Raw genomic sequence first — 11795 nt, 5'->3', positions numbered from 1 at the left:
ATACATATATAGATATATAGAATATATTAAATTAAATTGCTAATGTAATCCAAAAAGAAAAGTGATGAAGAAGCTTACACGATCATATTAAATGTGCAATTTAAAGAATATTCATGTACAATATAAAGAATATTTAAAGCATATTCCTATATAAATTTTGTATTTAATGTTGTTTTTTATTTATTTTGAAAGATATACAAAACGATATTTTTTTATTATTATTGAAAATATTTTTTTCTGAAATTAGCATTTGACCAAATAGGATAAAAAATAAGTAATATATAAAAGTATGTTACTTCGAATTTACTGTACAAATTATTGTATATATTGTATGTCAATTTTATAAAAAAAAAATGCACCAATTCCATTGAATACGTTCTGTTTTAATTTAATAAATAATGAAAAGTTGTTCAGTTTGTATGCGAACGGAATTTTATAAAATCTTATATTTTATGAGAAATTATATCATTATAATTATGTATAGATATAAGACTTATTATCTTATTATATCTTATACTTCTTTATGTTTGTTTGTTGCATTTATTTTTTGTTGATATGAAGTGAATAAAATCATCAAGTATGTAATAAGTATGCCACAGATAAATTTGTTAAGATTACGTCGATAAGATTGCGTCACAGGTTTTAATTTAATATCTCAAATGATTATGCTTACTTTTTATTGTTAATACAAATATTTAATCGTTGAATTTAGTATCAATATTGAAATGACAAATGATATGGAATGACAATGCAATTTTACATAGACATATATAGAGTTATTGAAATTCACGTAGGTATATTGCATGGAAGTATAAATATGTATGTAACTCGTTAGCAGATTACGTAACATGTGTATGTCAACAAAGAAGTTTATTAATTAAAATATGTTGTTGATAACATATATATGTTGACATTTATTATCAATAGTTTTTATTACAATCTTATTATAATCTTTAAATTCTACAATTCTGTGATTTTCCCTTTTTTATTTTTATCTTTTAATCTATTATGGTTAATTAGAAATCACTCTGACCTTGATTCTTATTATGTCATACTGATGAGATTATACACTTGAAAAAATAAAATATTAATTTTATTTTTTCAAATTAACTTGAAGACATTTAGTAGATTTTCTGAGACATGCAAAAATGTTAAAATTAACATTTTATTTTTTACAGTGTATTATTATGACAATCATTCAATTCATTCAATTACTTGACAAGCATTGTACTCAAGAAGTTGGAAATAAAACTTGTTAACTTTGTTCAATAAGAAAATGTCTCATGTATTTGTTTAAAAGAAAATCAATAAAATAATTTAACTAGCATTTTTTTTATTGAGTAAATATTTATTTACTGTAAGTAATGTTTACTTATAATATTCAAAAATATATATATTAAGATATAGTAGTTCTTTTCAGTAAATAAGTTATGAATTTACAGGTAAAATATTACCTAAAGAAATATATTTTAAAACATAGTTTTCTTCTAATTTCTAGCTTTTAAAAATTATTATTTTCTATTGATAACGTGTTACTTTATATTCGTCTTACTTTATAATAATTATTAAATATAATTATTCGTCTTACTTTATAATTATTTATAAGTAAAAATAAGAAATGGGTTTACACTAAAAAAATTAATTAATTAAAACATAAATCAATTGACTCTCACGCGAGCACTAACATTAAGAAAAGTCACGCTATTATTAAGGGTAATAATATATACCTTATAATTTTCCATATTGCGTTTTCTTCTGTTTATTTTCATAAAAATACATCAATAAATTATTAAAAATTACATTAATCGGAGAAATAATTCGATTGTACAAATAAATAGAAATTGCTACAAACTGTTTTGATTTTATTTTTGTTAAATGATATTTCAAGAATTTAAATGTACCTCCAAAATATCTCACGATATGATAATATATGTTAGATTATTAAATATTACACACATATTGATACATGACATGCATAATTATCTATGAATGTAGACCAATCGTCATATAAATATATAATTTACATTAATAACTGCAAAGGATCATACAGGTGTTTTATTTGTAATGGATTTATTCTTGGGACGAAACTAATTAATTAACTAATTAATTAATTATTATCATTAGCAATAAATAATTTTAATATATATTGATTTCATTATTATTTTATATAATACTACAATATGTACACAATATGTACAATATGTTCATTAAGGTACATATGCAATTTCTATTATAAAAATAATTTTTATTAAAATATAACTTTTACAATAAGTTGAATTTAGATCAAGAAAAATAAATCAAATGAAAAGAGAATCCTATTTTTGAAAAAGATCTCGATAATGTTTAACGATACTATATATTTAAATAATACAGTTTGTCCTTGATAATGTTAATATTTGTAAATTACAGTTGAAAATTTGTAAATGCATTATTCAGTTCTATAAATTGCACAGATGTGGTTTATCGGACTTAATTCACAAACATGAATTGAAGCTGGACATAATATGATACGTTATAATAATCGTCAATTTAACGATAATAAAAATAAAATTTAAAAAAATAACTGTAATTTTTTTATAAGAACTGCATTTGAAATGTTTTCTGAAGCCTAACTATCCATTATTGATTCCTGTACAGAATGAATATTTTTTCTACGCTGAATATTTAACCAAAATCCATTCTCCGGCATCGTTATTAGATCTTTGCAGAATTTTATTGGTGACATAGTTTTCACAGAAGGTTTCAGTTCACATTGCGCTAATAAATGAAACAATAAAACTTTGACTTCCAACATGGCAAATCTGTTTGCTATACACATTCTCGGTCCTAATCCAAATGGCATATAATTCGAAGAATTGTTCATCTTATTGTTTAAAAATCTTTCTGAATCAAATTTCTTCGGATTGTCATAATACTTTTCATCATGATGGATTGCAAGAACAGGAATCCAAACAAGCATACCTTTCTTCATCATAAAAGGTTTCTCGTCCGGCAATGCGGGTGGTAACTCAAAAGTTTTTTCACATAACCTTTCTAAGTTTGTGATTGGTGGATATAATCTAAGAGCCTCACTTATCACCGCATCTAAATATTCGAGTCTATTAATAACTTCGTAAGACACTTTTCCGTTCGATTCCTCTAAAACCTTGTCGATTTCTTGTTGTAATTTCGTCTGAACTTCTGGATTAGCTGCAATTTCATGAGCTGCGAAGCACATTGCAGTTGAAGTCGTCTCGAAACCGCCGAGGAAGAAGATGAACGCTTGCGCAGTCATGTCGTCGATGTCTAGTTCTCTTCGACCTTCTTTGCCTCTGATATCCATCATCAACTGCAACATATCCGGACGCGTAATGTGTTCTGCGTCACGAGTGGCGATTGTAGTCCTTATAATATCCTTGAAGAAGTCCGAAACATAATTCTTCATAATTTTCACATTGAGAATTCGTCCGAGTTTTGGAAATGTTTCAAGAAAAAAGAACTTTATACCACGAAGAACCCCTGTGAAGTTACTCGCCTCCTTGCCGTAAATATAGAATTTGTTTGTTGGATCTTTCATAGAGTTGACTTTGATTCCAAACGCACATGTAGCAATGACATCGGTTGTATATTTAGAGCAGACATCTTTCATGTTTATACCGCCTTTATCTGCTGATGTTGACAGAAATTTGGCAAAATCCACAGCACATTCTGACATCAATGTGAACATCATTTTCATCTTGCTGGAAGTAAAAGAAGGACTCAACAGATTTCTCACGTTCCGCCATTTTTCTCCATGAAGAGAAAACAAATTTTTTTCAAATAAAGGATCGTTAAAATCGGCGAAACCACGACGATCTGGAAATGCATCGAAATTTTTAACAAGAACGGATTTAATGAGTTCCAGATCACGGAGCAGAAAGACTGGAGTTGTCGTGAAGTAGAATCCAAAATACTTTGCGTTTGGATAACAATTATATATCTTCAGCATGAAATCGAAGAATGATATTCGACGGAATACCATCGATATCGTAGATCCAAATAATGGAAGAGGCGGTAAGTGTATAATATCATTTCTTTTAAAGAAATTAAAATTTTTAAAAAGATAATGAATGCTGATAACTCCGATCACTATCGATAATAACATCGACCAATAAAATTCCATGGCACAAACGTTATTTAAAAATTTTCCAACAATTTTTTTGTAAACGTCTGATAAAATGTGATTGACTATACATAGAGCACTAGCGATATTGCTGACACGAGTCGCTGCGTAGAACTGCTCGTTACAGCAGTTCCCATCTCATAATATACTGGTAATCGTTGAAGTAAATGTTTTCAAGCTACATTATGGATGGGTTCGCAATGACTCTATCCGCGCTATTTGTGTTACGCTGTCCTTGTTTTGCATTTAATGAAAATAAAGGTAAAGTAATACAAACAACGCTACTAGCGTTTTTCCGAAAGCGCTTTATGTAAGGTCAATCAGTGTTAATATTTTGGTCGAAGCAAATCAATAAATTATTGTTATGTATACTATTTGTACATATGTAACACATATTTTTATGTGTATATATACACACACACACACACACACACACACACACAGAGTAAGTTTTGACAAAGCGCTCGTGATAGACAAAGTGAACTAATCTGATTGTGAATTTAAAAGTTCTCTAGCAATGTGCAATTTTTTATTTTTATCTTTGATTCTATCATGATAAATTAGAAATCATTTTGATATTTTGGTTCTTATTACATCATATTAGTGAGAATACATCGTTCTAATCATTCAATTCACTCGATTGTTTAATAAGCATTGTACTCAAGAAATGGAGTTGAAAATAAAACTGTCATATGTATGATTGAGTAAATATCTTGTATATAATTTGAATAAGACTCATTAATTTAATTTAATTATCAATTTTTTTCATTGAGTAAATATATTTACTTACTATTAGTAAAAATGTCCATTTACAATTAAAAAAATATTCATTCAAATATAGTAATTTCTTTTCATGAAAGTTATGAATTAACTGATCAAAATATTACATAAAGAAATATGTTTAAGAACATGGATATCTTCTAATTTTTAACCTTTAAAAATTATTATTTTCTGTTGATAATATGTCTTAGTTTATAGTTATTTATAAGTAATTAAAAAAATTGATTTACACGTAAAATGAATTAATTAAAATATAAGTCAATTGATCCTCACGCGAGCACATACATTTAAAAGCTATTATTAAGGATAGTAGTAAATATTAATAAATATTATTAATAAATATCGTGTAGCCTATATATATTCTTTATCGCGTTTTCTTCTATTTGTTTTTTAAAACTTTATATGAATTTACAATATATAAAAATATATTGCACACGCGCGGGCGGCGGAAAAATCAAATTTGATCATATAATTAGAAATTGTAATCTGTTCTGATTTTATTTTTGCTACATTATACTTCAACGATATTTAATACTAATTATTAATTCAATAAAGTAAAATGCCCAACAATTTATGCTCTAACAATTGCGGAGGCTCATATAGGCGTTTTATTTATATTGGATTTGTTCTTGAAGTTACAAAATTATTAATTTATTGACTAATCGTTAACATTTGCAATAAATAATTTTAATATATAATGTTGATTTTATTTCATACAATAGTACAATAGGTATACCTTCATGAAGGTGCATGTATAATTCTTATTAAAAAAAAGTTTTTATTAAAATGTAATTTTTTTAATAAATTGAATTTAGATCAATGAAAATAAACCAAATAAAAAAGTAATCTTTTTTTTAGTTAAAACGGATGTTGATAATTTTATTTAATAGCACTCATATTTATAAGTAACACATTAATCATTCAATTTATCATTGATAATGTTAATATTTTTACATTACTGTTAAAAATTTGTAAATACATTAATCATTTCTATATTCTGCAGTACAGGCCGATGCGGATTTTTAAATCACAAACATGAATTGAAGCTAGAAATAACGTCACACATTAATCGTCTTTAATTTAATAACGATGATAAAAATAAATTTTAAAATATTTCAAAGAATTGATAATTGTAATTTTTTATAATACTGTATTATTACCATTTTTTATAATGTATGTATTATTACCATTTTTTGTAATATCTGTATTATTACCATTTCAAATGTTTTCTGAGTTTTTAACTATTCATTACTACAGAAATAGACTCCAATACAGGATGCATATTTTTTCTACGCTGAATATTCAACCAGAATCCATTTTTCGGCATTATCATGAAACCTTTGCCAAATTGTATTGGGGACGTAGTTTTTGCAGAAGGTTTCAGCTCACATCGCGCTAATAAGTGAAATAACAAGATTTTGATTCCCAGCATGGCAAACCTGTTAGCTATGCACATTCTCGGTCCTAATCCGAATGGCATATAATTCGAAGAATTGTTCATCTTATTGTTTAAAAACCTTTCTGGATCAAATTTCTTCGGATTGTCATAATACTTTTCATCATGATGGATTGCAAGAACAGGAATCCAAACAAGCATACCTTTCTTCATCATAAAAGGTTTCTCGTCCGGCAATGCGGGTGGTAACTCAAAAGTTTTTTCACATAACCTTTCTAAGTTTGTGATTGGTGGATATAATCTAAGAGCCTCACTTATCACCGCATCTAAATATTCGAGTCTATTAATAACTTCGTAAGACACTTCTCCGTTCGATTCTTCTAAAACCTTGTCGATTTCTTGTTGTAATTTCGTCTGTATTTCTGGATTAGCTGCTATTTCATGAGTTGCGAAGCACATTGCAGTGGAACTGGTCTCGAAACCGCCGAGGAAAAAGATGAACGCTTGCGCAGTCATGTCGTCGATATCTAATTCTCTACGACCTTCTTTGCCTCTCACATCCATCATTAACTGTAGCATATCCGGACGTGTAATGTGTTCTGCGTCGCGAGTTGCGATTGTAGTTCTTACAATGTCCTTGAAGAAATTCGATAAATAATCATCCAAAAATTTCATATTGAGAATTTGTACAAGTATCGGAAACGTTCCAATAAGAAAGAGCTTTATACCGCGAATGACTCCTCTGAAGTTACTCGCCTCTTTGCCGTAAGTATAGAATTTATTCGTTGGATCCTTTATAGAATCGACTTTGATTCCAAATGCACAGGTAGCGATGACATCGTTCGTATATTTAGAGCAGATGTCTTTCATGTCTATATCGCCTTTATCCGCTGGTGATGTCGATAGAAATTTTGCATAATCTACAGCACATTCGAACATCAACGTGAACATCATTTTCATCTTGCTGGAAGTAAAAGAGGGACTCAACAGATTCCTCACGTTCCGCCATTTTTCTCCGCGAAGAGAAAATAAATTTTTCTTAAATAAAGAGTCATTAAAGTCAGCAAAACCACGACGATCTGGAAATGCCTCGAAATTTTTTACAAGAACAGTTTTAATGAGTTCGAGGTCGCGAAGCAAGAAAACTGGAGTTGTCGTAAAGTACAATCCAAAATATTTTGCGTTTGGATTGAAATTGTATATTTTCAACATGAAATCAAAGAATGACATTCGACGAAATAAAAACGTCGCCGATCCAAATAATGGAACAGATGGTATGTGTATAATACCATTTCTTTTAAAGAAATTAAAATTTTTAAAAAGATAATGAATGCTGATTACACCGATCACTATCGATAGTAGTATCGACCAATATTCCATAGTATAAATAGATATTATTAGATGATCTTTCTACAATCTCTTTTAAACTTTTTTGATAAAATGTGACAGGTTGTCACAGAAAACTACCGATACCACTGATACGAGTTGTTGCATACTACTGCTCGTCACAGCAACTCCTATCGTATAATATACTAGAGATCTTAGTAAATGTATTCGAGCATTGTGAATATGTGAGACGCTATCAATGTCTGTCCTTGTTTTACGTCTAATGGATGACACTCTATCATGAATCTCTCTCTCCTCTCTCTCTCTCTCTCTCTCTCTCTCTCTCTCTCTCTCTCTCTCTCTCTCTCTGAAACGCAAATAGTGCTATCATCGTTTTCCTTTAACGGATCTTGTGTAAGATCAGCATTGATATCGATGCAAATCAATAATTCATTGTTATATATGTTATATGTTGCACATACGTAACATATGTGTATATACACACACACACACACGCGCGCGCGCGCGCGCACACGCACACACACACACACATACACATATATACAGTGTATCCATTAAGTTTTGACAAAGTACTCTTATGTAGATAGAGTGAACTTAATCGAAAAGTCCTCTCCCATTTTTTATTTTTATCTTTGATTCTATCATGATAAATTAGAAATCATTTTAACCTTAGTTCCTATTATATTATATTAATGAGAATATGTTTATATTGTTTTAATCATTCAATTCACTCGATTATTTAATAAGCATTGTATTCAAGAAATGGAGTTGAAAATAAAACTGTCATATGTAGGATTGAGTAAATATGTTATATGTAATTTGAATAAGAATCATTAATTTAATTTATTTTCAATTTTTTTCATTTCATTAAATATATTTACTTACTATTAATAAAAATGTCCATTTACAACTAAAAAAATATTCATTCAAATATAGTAATTTCTTTTCATTATGAAAGTTATGATTAACTGATCACATTATCTGATCTAATTAACTGATCAAAATATTGCATAAAGAAATTTGTTTAAGAACATGGATATCTTGTAATTTTTATCCTTTAAAAATTATTATTTTATGTTGATAATATGTTTTAGTTTATAGTTATTCATAAGTGATAAATAAGTAAAAAAATTTGATTTACACGTAAAAATGAATTAATTAAAATATAGGTCAATTGATCCTCACGCGAGCACATACATTTAAAAAAGTCACGCTATTACTAAGGATAGTAGTATAATATTAATAAATAGTAGTATAATATTAATAAATAATAATAAATATCGTGTGATTTATACACATTTCTTATCGCGTTTTTTTCTATTTGTTTTTTAAAACTTTATATGAATGTATATAAAAATATATTGCAGCGGCGGAAAAATCAAATTTGATCATTTAAATAGAAATTGTAATCTGTTCTGATTTTATTTTTGCTACATTATATTTCAACGATATTTCAATAATATTAATTATTAATTCAATAAAGTGAAATGCCTAACAATTTATGCTCTAACAATTGCGGAGGCTCTTTATTTATTTATATTGGATTTGTCCTTGAAGTTACAAAATTATTAATTTATTGACTAATAATTAACATTCGCAATAAATAATTTTAATATATAATGTTGATTTTATTTCATACAATAGTATAATATGTATACCTTCATGAAGGTGCATGTAATATATAATTCTTATTAAAAAAAAGTTTTTATTAAAATGTAATTTTTTTAATAAGTTGAATTTAGACCAATGAGAGTAAATCAAATAAAAAAAGTAATCCTTTTTTTGATTGAAACGGATGTGAACAATTTTATTTAGTAATACTCATATTTATAAGTAACACAATTTATCATTGATAATGTTAAAATTTACATTACTGTTAAAAATTTATAAATACATTAATCATTTCTATATTCTACAGTATAGGATGCGGACTCTTAAATCACAAACATGAATTGAAGTTGGAAATAACGTCACATATTAATCGTCTTTAATTTAATAACGATGATAAAAATGATTTTTAAAATATTTCAAAGAATTGATAATTATTATTTTTTTATAACATCTTTATAACCTCTTTATTATTATTTTTCTATTATTATCATTTTTTACAATATATGTATTATTACCATTTTTTGTAATATCTGTATTATTATCATTTCAAATGTTTTCTGAGGCTTAACTATTCACTACAGGAGTAGACTCCAATACAGGATGCATATTTTTTCTACGCTGAATATTCAACCAGAATCCATTTTTCGGCATTATCATGAAATCTTTGCAAAACTGTATTGGGGACGTAGTTTTTGGAGAAGGTTTTAGCTCACATTGCGCTAATAAGTGGAATAACAAGATTTTGACTTCTAGCATGGCAAACCTGTTAGCTATGCACATTCTCGGTCCTAATCCGAATGGCATATAATTCGAAGAATTGTTCATCTTATTGTTTAAAAATCTTTCTGGATCAAATTTCTTCGGATTGTCATAATACTTTTCATCACGATGGATTGCAAGAACTGGAATCCAAACAAGCATACCTTTTTTCATAATAAAAGGTTTTTCATCCGGCAATGCTGGTGGTAATTCAAAAGTTTTTTCGCAAATTCTTTCTAAGGCGGCAACTGGTGGATATAATCTAAGAGCTTCACATATCACTGCATCTAAATATTCGAGTCTATTAATAACTTCGTAAGACACTTTTCCGTTTGATTCCTCCAAAACTTTGTCGATCTCTTGTTGCAATTTCAACTGAATTTCTGGATTAGCTGCTATTTCATGAGTTGCGAAGCACATTGCAGTGGAACTGGTCTCGAAACCGCCGAGGAAAAAGATGAACGCTTGCGCAGTCATGTCGTCGATGTCTAATTCTCTACGACCTTCTTTGCCTCTGATATCCATCATTAACTGTAGCATATCCGGACGTGTAATGTGTTCTGCATCGCGAGTTGCAATTGTAGTTTTTATAATGTCCTTGAAGAAATTCGATATATAATCATCCAAAAATTTCATATTAAAAATTCGCACAAGTGTCGGAAACGTTCCAATAAAAAAGAACTTTATACTGTGAATGACTCCTCTGAAGTTACTCGCCTCTTTGCCGTAAGTATAAAATTTATTCGTTGGGTCCTTCATAGAATTGACTTTGATTCCAAATGCACAGGTAGCAATGACGTCATTCGTATATTTAGAGCAGATGTCTTTCATGTCTATATCGCCTTTATCCACTGGTGATGTCGATAGAAATTTTGCAAAATCTACAGCACATTCGGACATCAACGTGAACATCATTTTCATCTTGCTGGAAGTAAAAGAGGGACTCAACAGATTCCTCACGTTCCGCCATTTTTCTCCGCGAAGAGAAAACAAATTTTTCTTAAATAAAGAGTCATTAAAGTCAGCAAAACCACGACGATCTGGAAACGCCTCGAAATTTTTTACAAGAACAGTTTTAATGAGTTCGAGGTCGCGAAGCAAGAAGACTGGAGTTGTCGTAAAGTACAATCCCAAATATTTTGCGTTTGGCTTGAAATTGTATATTTTCAACATGAAATCAAAGAATGACATTCGACGAAATACAATCGACATCGTGGATCCAAATAATGGAACAGGTGATAAGTGTATAATACCATTTCTTTTAAAGAAATTAAAATTTTTAAAAAGATAATGAATGCTGATTACACCGATCACTATCGATAGTAGTATCGACCAATATTCCATAGTATAAATAGATATTATTAGATGATCTTTCTACAATCTCTTTTAAACTTTTTTGGTAAAATGTGACAGGCTGTACACAGAACATTACCGATACCACTGATACAAGTCGTTGCGTACTACTGTTCGTCACAGCAACTCCTCTCGCGTAATATACTGAACTTAGTAAATGTTTTCATTGTGGATGTGTTACGATGACGCTATCAATGTCTGTCCTTGTTTTACGTCTAATAGATGATACTCTATCATGAATCTCTCTCTCTCTCTCTCTCTCTCTCTCTCTCTGAAACGCAAATAGCGCTATCATCGTTTTCCTTTAACGTAATCTTATGTAAGATTAATCAGCGTTGATACTTTGATACTTTGATGCAAATCAATAATTCATTGTTATGTATGGAAATGTTGCACATATGTAACACC

The 11795-nt window shown here is 28.7% G+C and overlaps 3 protein-coding genes across 3 annotated transcripts in view; all 3 read right to left on the bottom strand.

Moving 5' to 3' along the window:
- Positions 1-3540, bottom strand: part of LOC108690349 (cytochrome P450 9e2-like) — a 9749-nt gene extending 6209 nt beyond the window's left edge. Inside the window, exon 1 of the mRNA XM_018197612.1 lies at positions 3487-3540. The gene's annotated coding sequence lies outside the window, so the exon portion shown is untranslated. The remainder of the gene's footprint in view (positions 1-3486) is intronic.
- LOC108688458 overlaps positions 1-4241 on the bottom strand; it is a 6296-nt gene extending 2055 nt beyond the window's left edge. The window contains exon 1 of the mRNA XM_018194730.1: positions 2670-4241. Coding sequence (XP_018050219.1) covers positions 2670-4141 — 1472 coding nt within the window. The 5' untranslated portion in view covers positions 4142-4241. The remainder of the gene's footprint in view (positions 1-2669) is intronic.
- Positions 4242-6143: 1902 nt separating this feature from the next.
- Positions 6144-11420, bottom strand: LOC108690386. The gene is made up of 2 exons (XM_018197649.1): positions 9907-11420; positions 6144-7650 (listed from the first exon to the last, which is right to left on the bottom strand). Exons 1-2 carry the CDS (start codon positions 11376-11378, stop codon positions 6159-6161), a joined length of 2964 nt encoding a protein of 987 aa, XP_018053138.1. The 5' UTR covers positions 11379-11420; the 3' UTR covers positions 6144-6158.
- Between the last annotated feature and the right edge of the window lie 375 nt (positions 11421-11795).

Source organism: Atta colombica, unplaced genomic scaffold (genome assembly GCF_001594045.1).
Source record: "Atta colombica isolate Treedump-2 unplaced genomic scaffold, Acol1.0 scaffold105, whole genome shotgun sequence".
Classification (NCBI taxonomy): domain Eukaryota; kingdom Metazoa; phylum Arthropoda; class Insecta; order Hymenoptera; family Formicidae; genus Atta; species Atta colombica.
Note: the sequence above shows the minus strand (reverse complement) of the source record. Positions and strands in the feature narration are given on the sequence as shown.

Bases quoted from the DNA above. Each gene is read 5' to 3' on its own strand.
- LOC108690386 (XM_018197649.1), bottom strand. From the start codon at position 11,378: ATGGAATATTGGTCGATACTACTATCGATAGTGATCGGTGTAATCAGC. The intron at 7,651-9,906 runs GTTGAATATTCA...CGGTGTAATCAG, and splicing joins ATGCCGAAAAATGGATTCTG to CATTCATTATCTTTTTAAAA.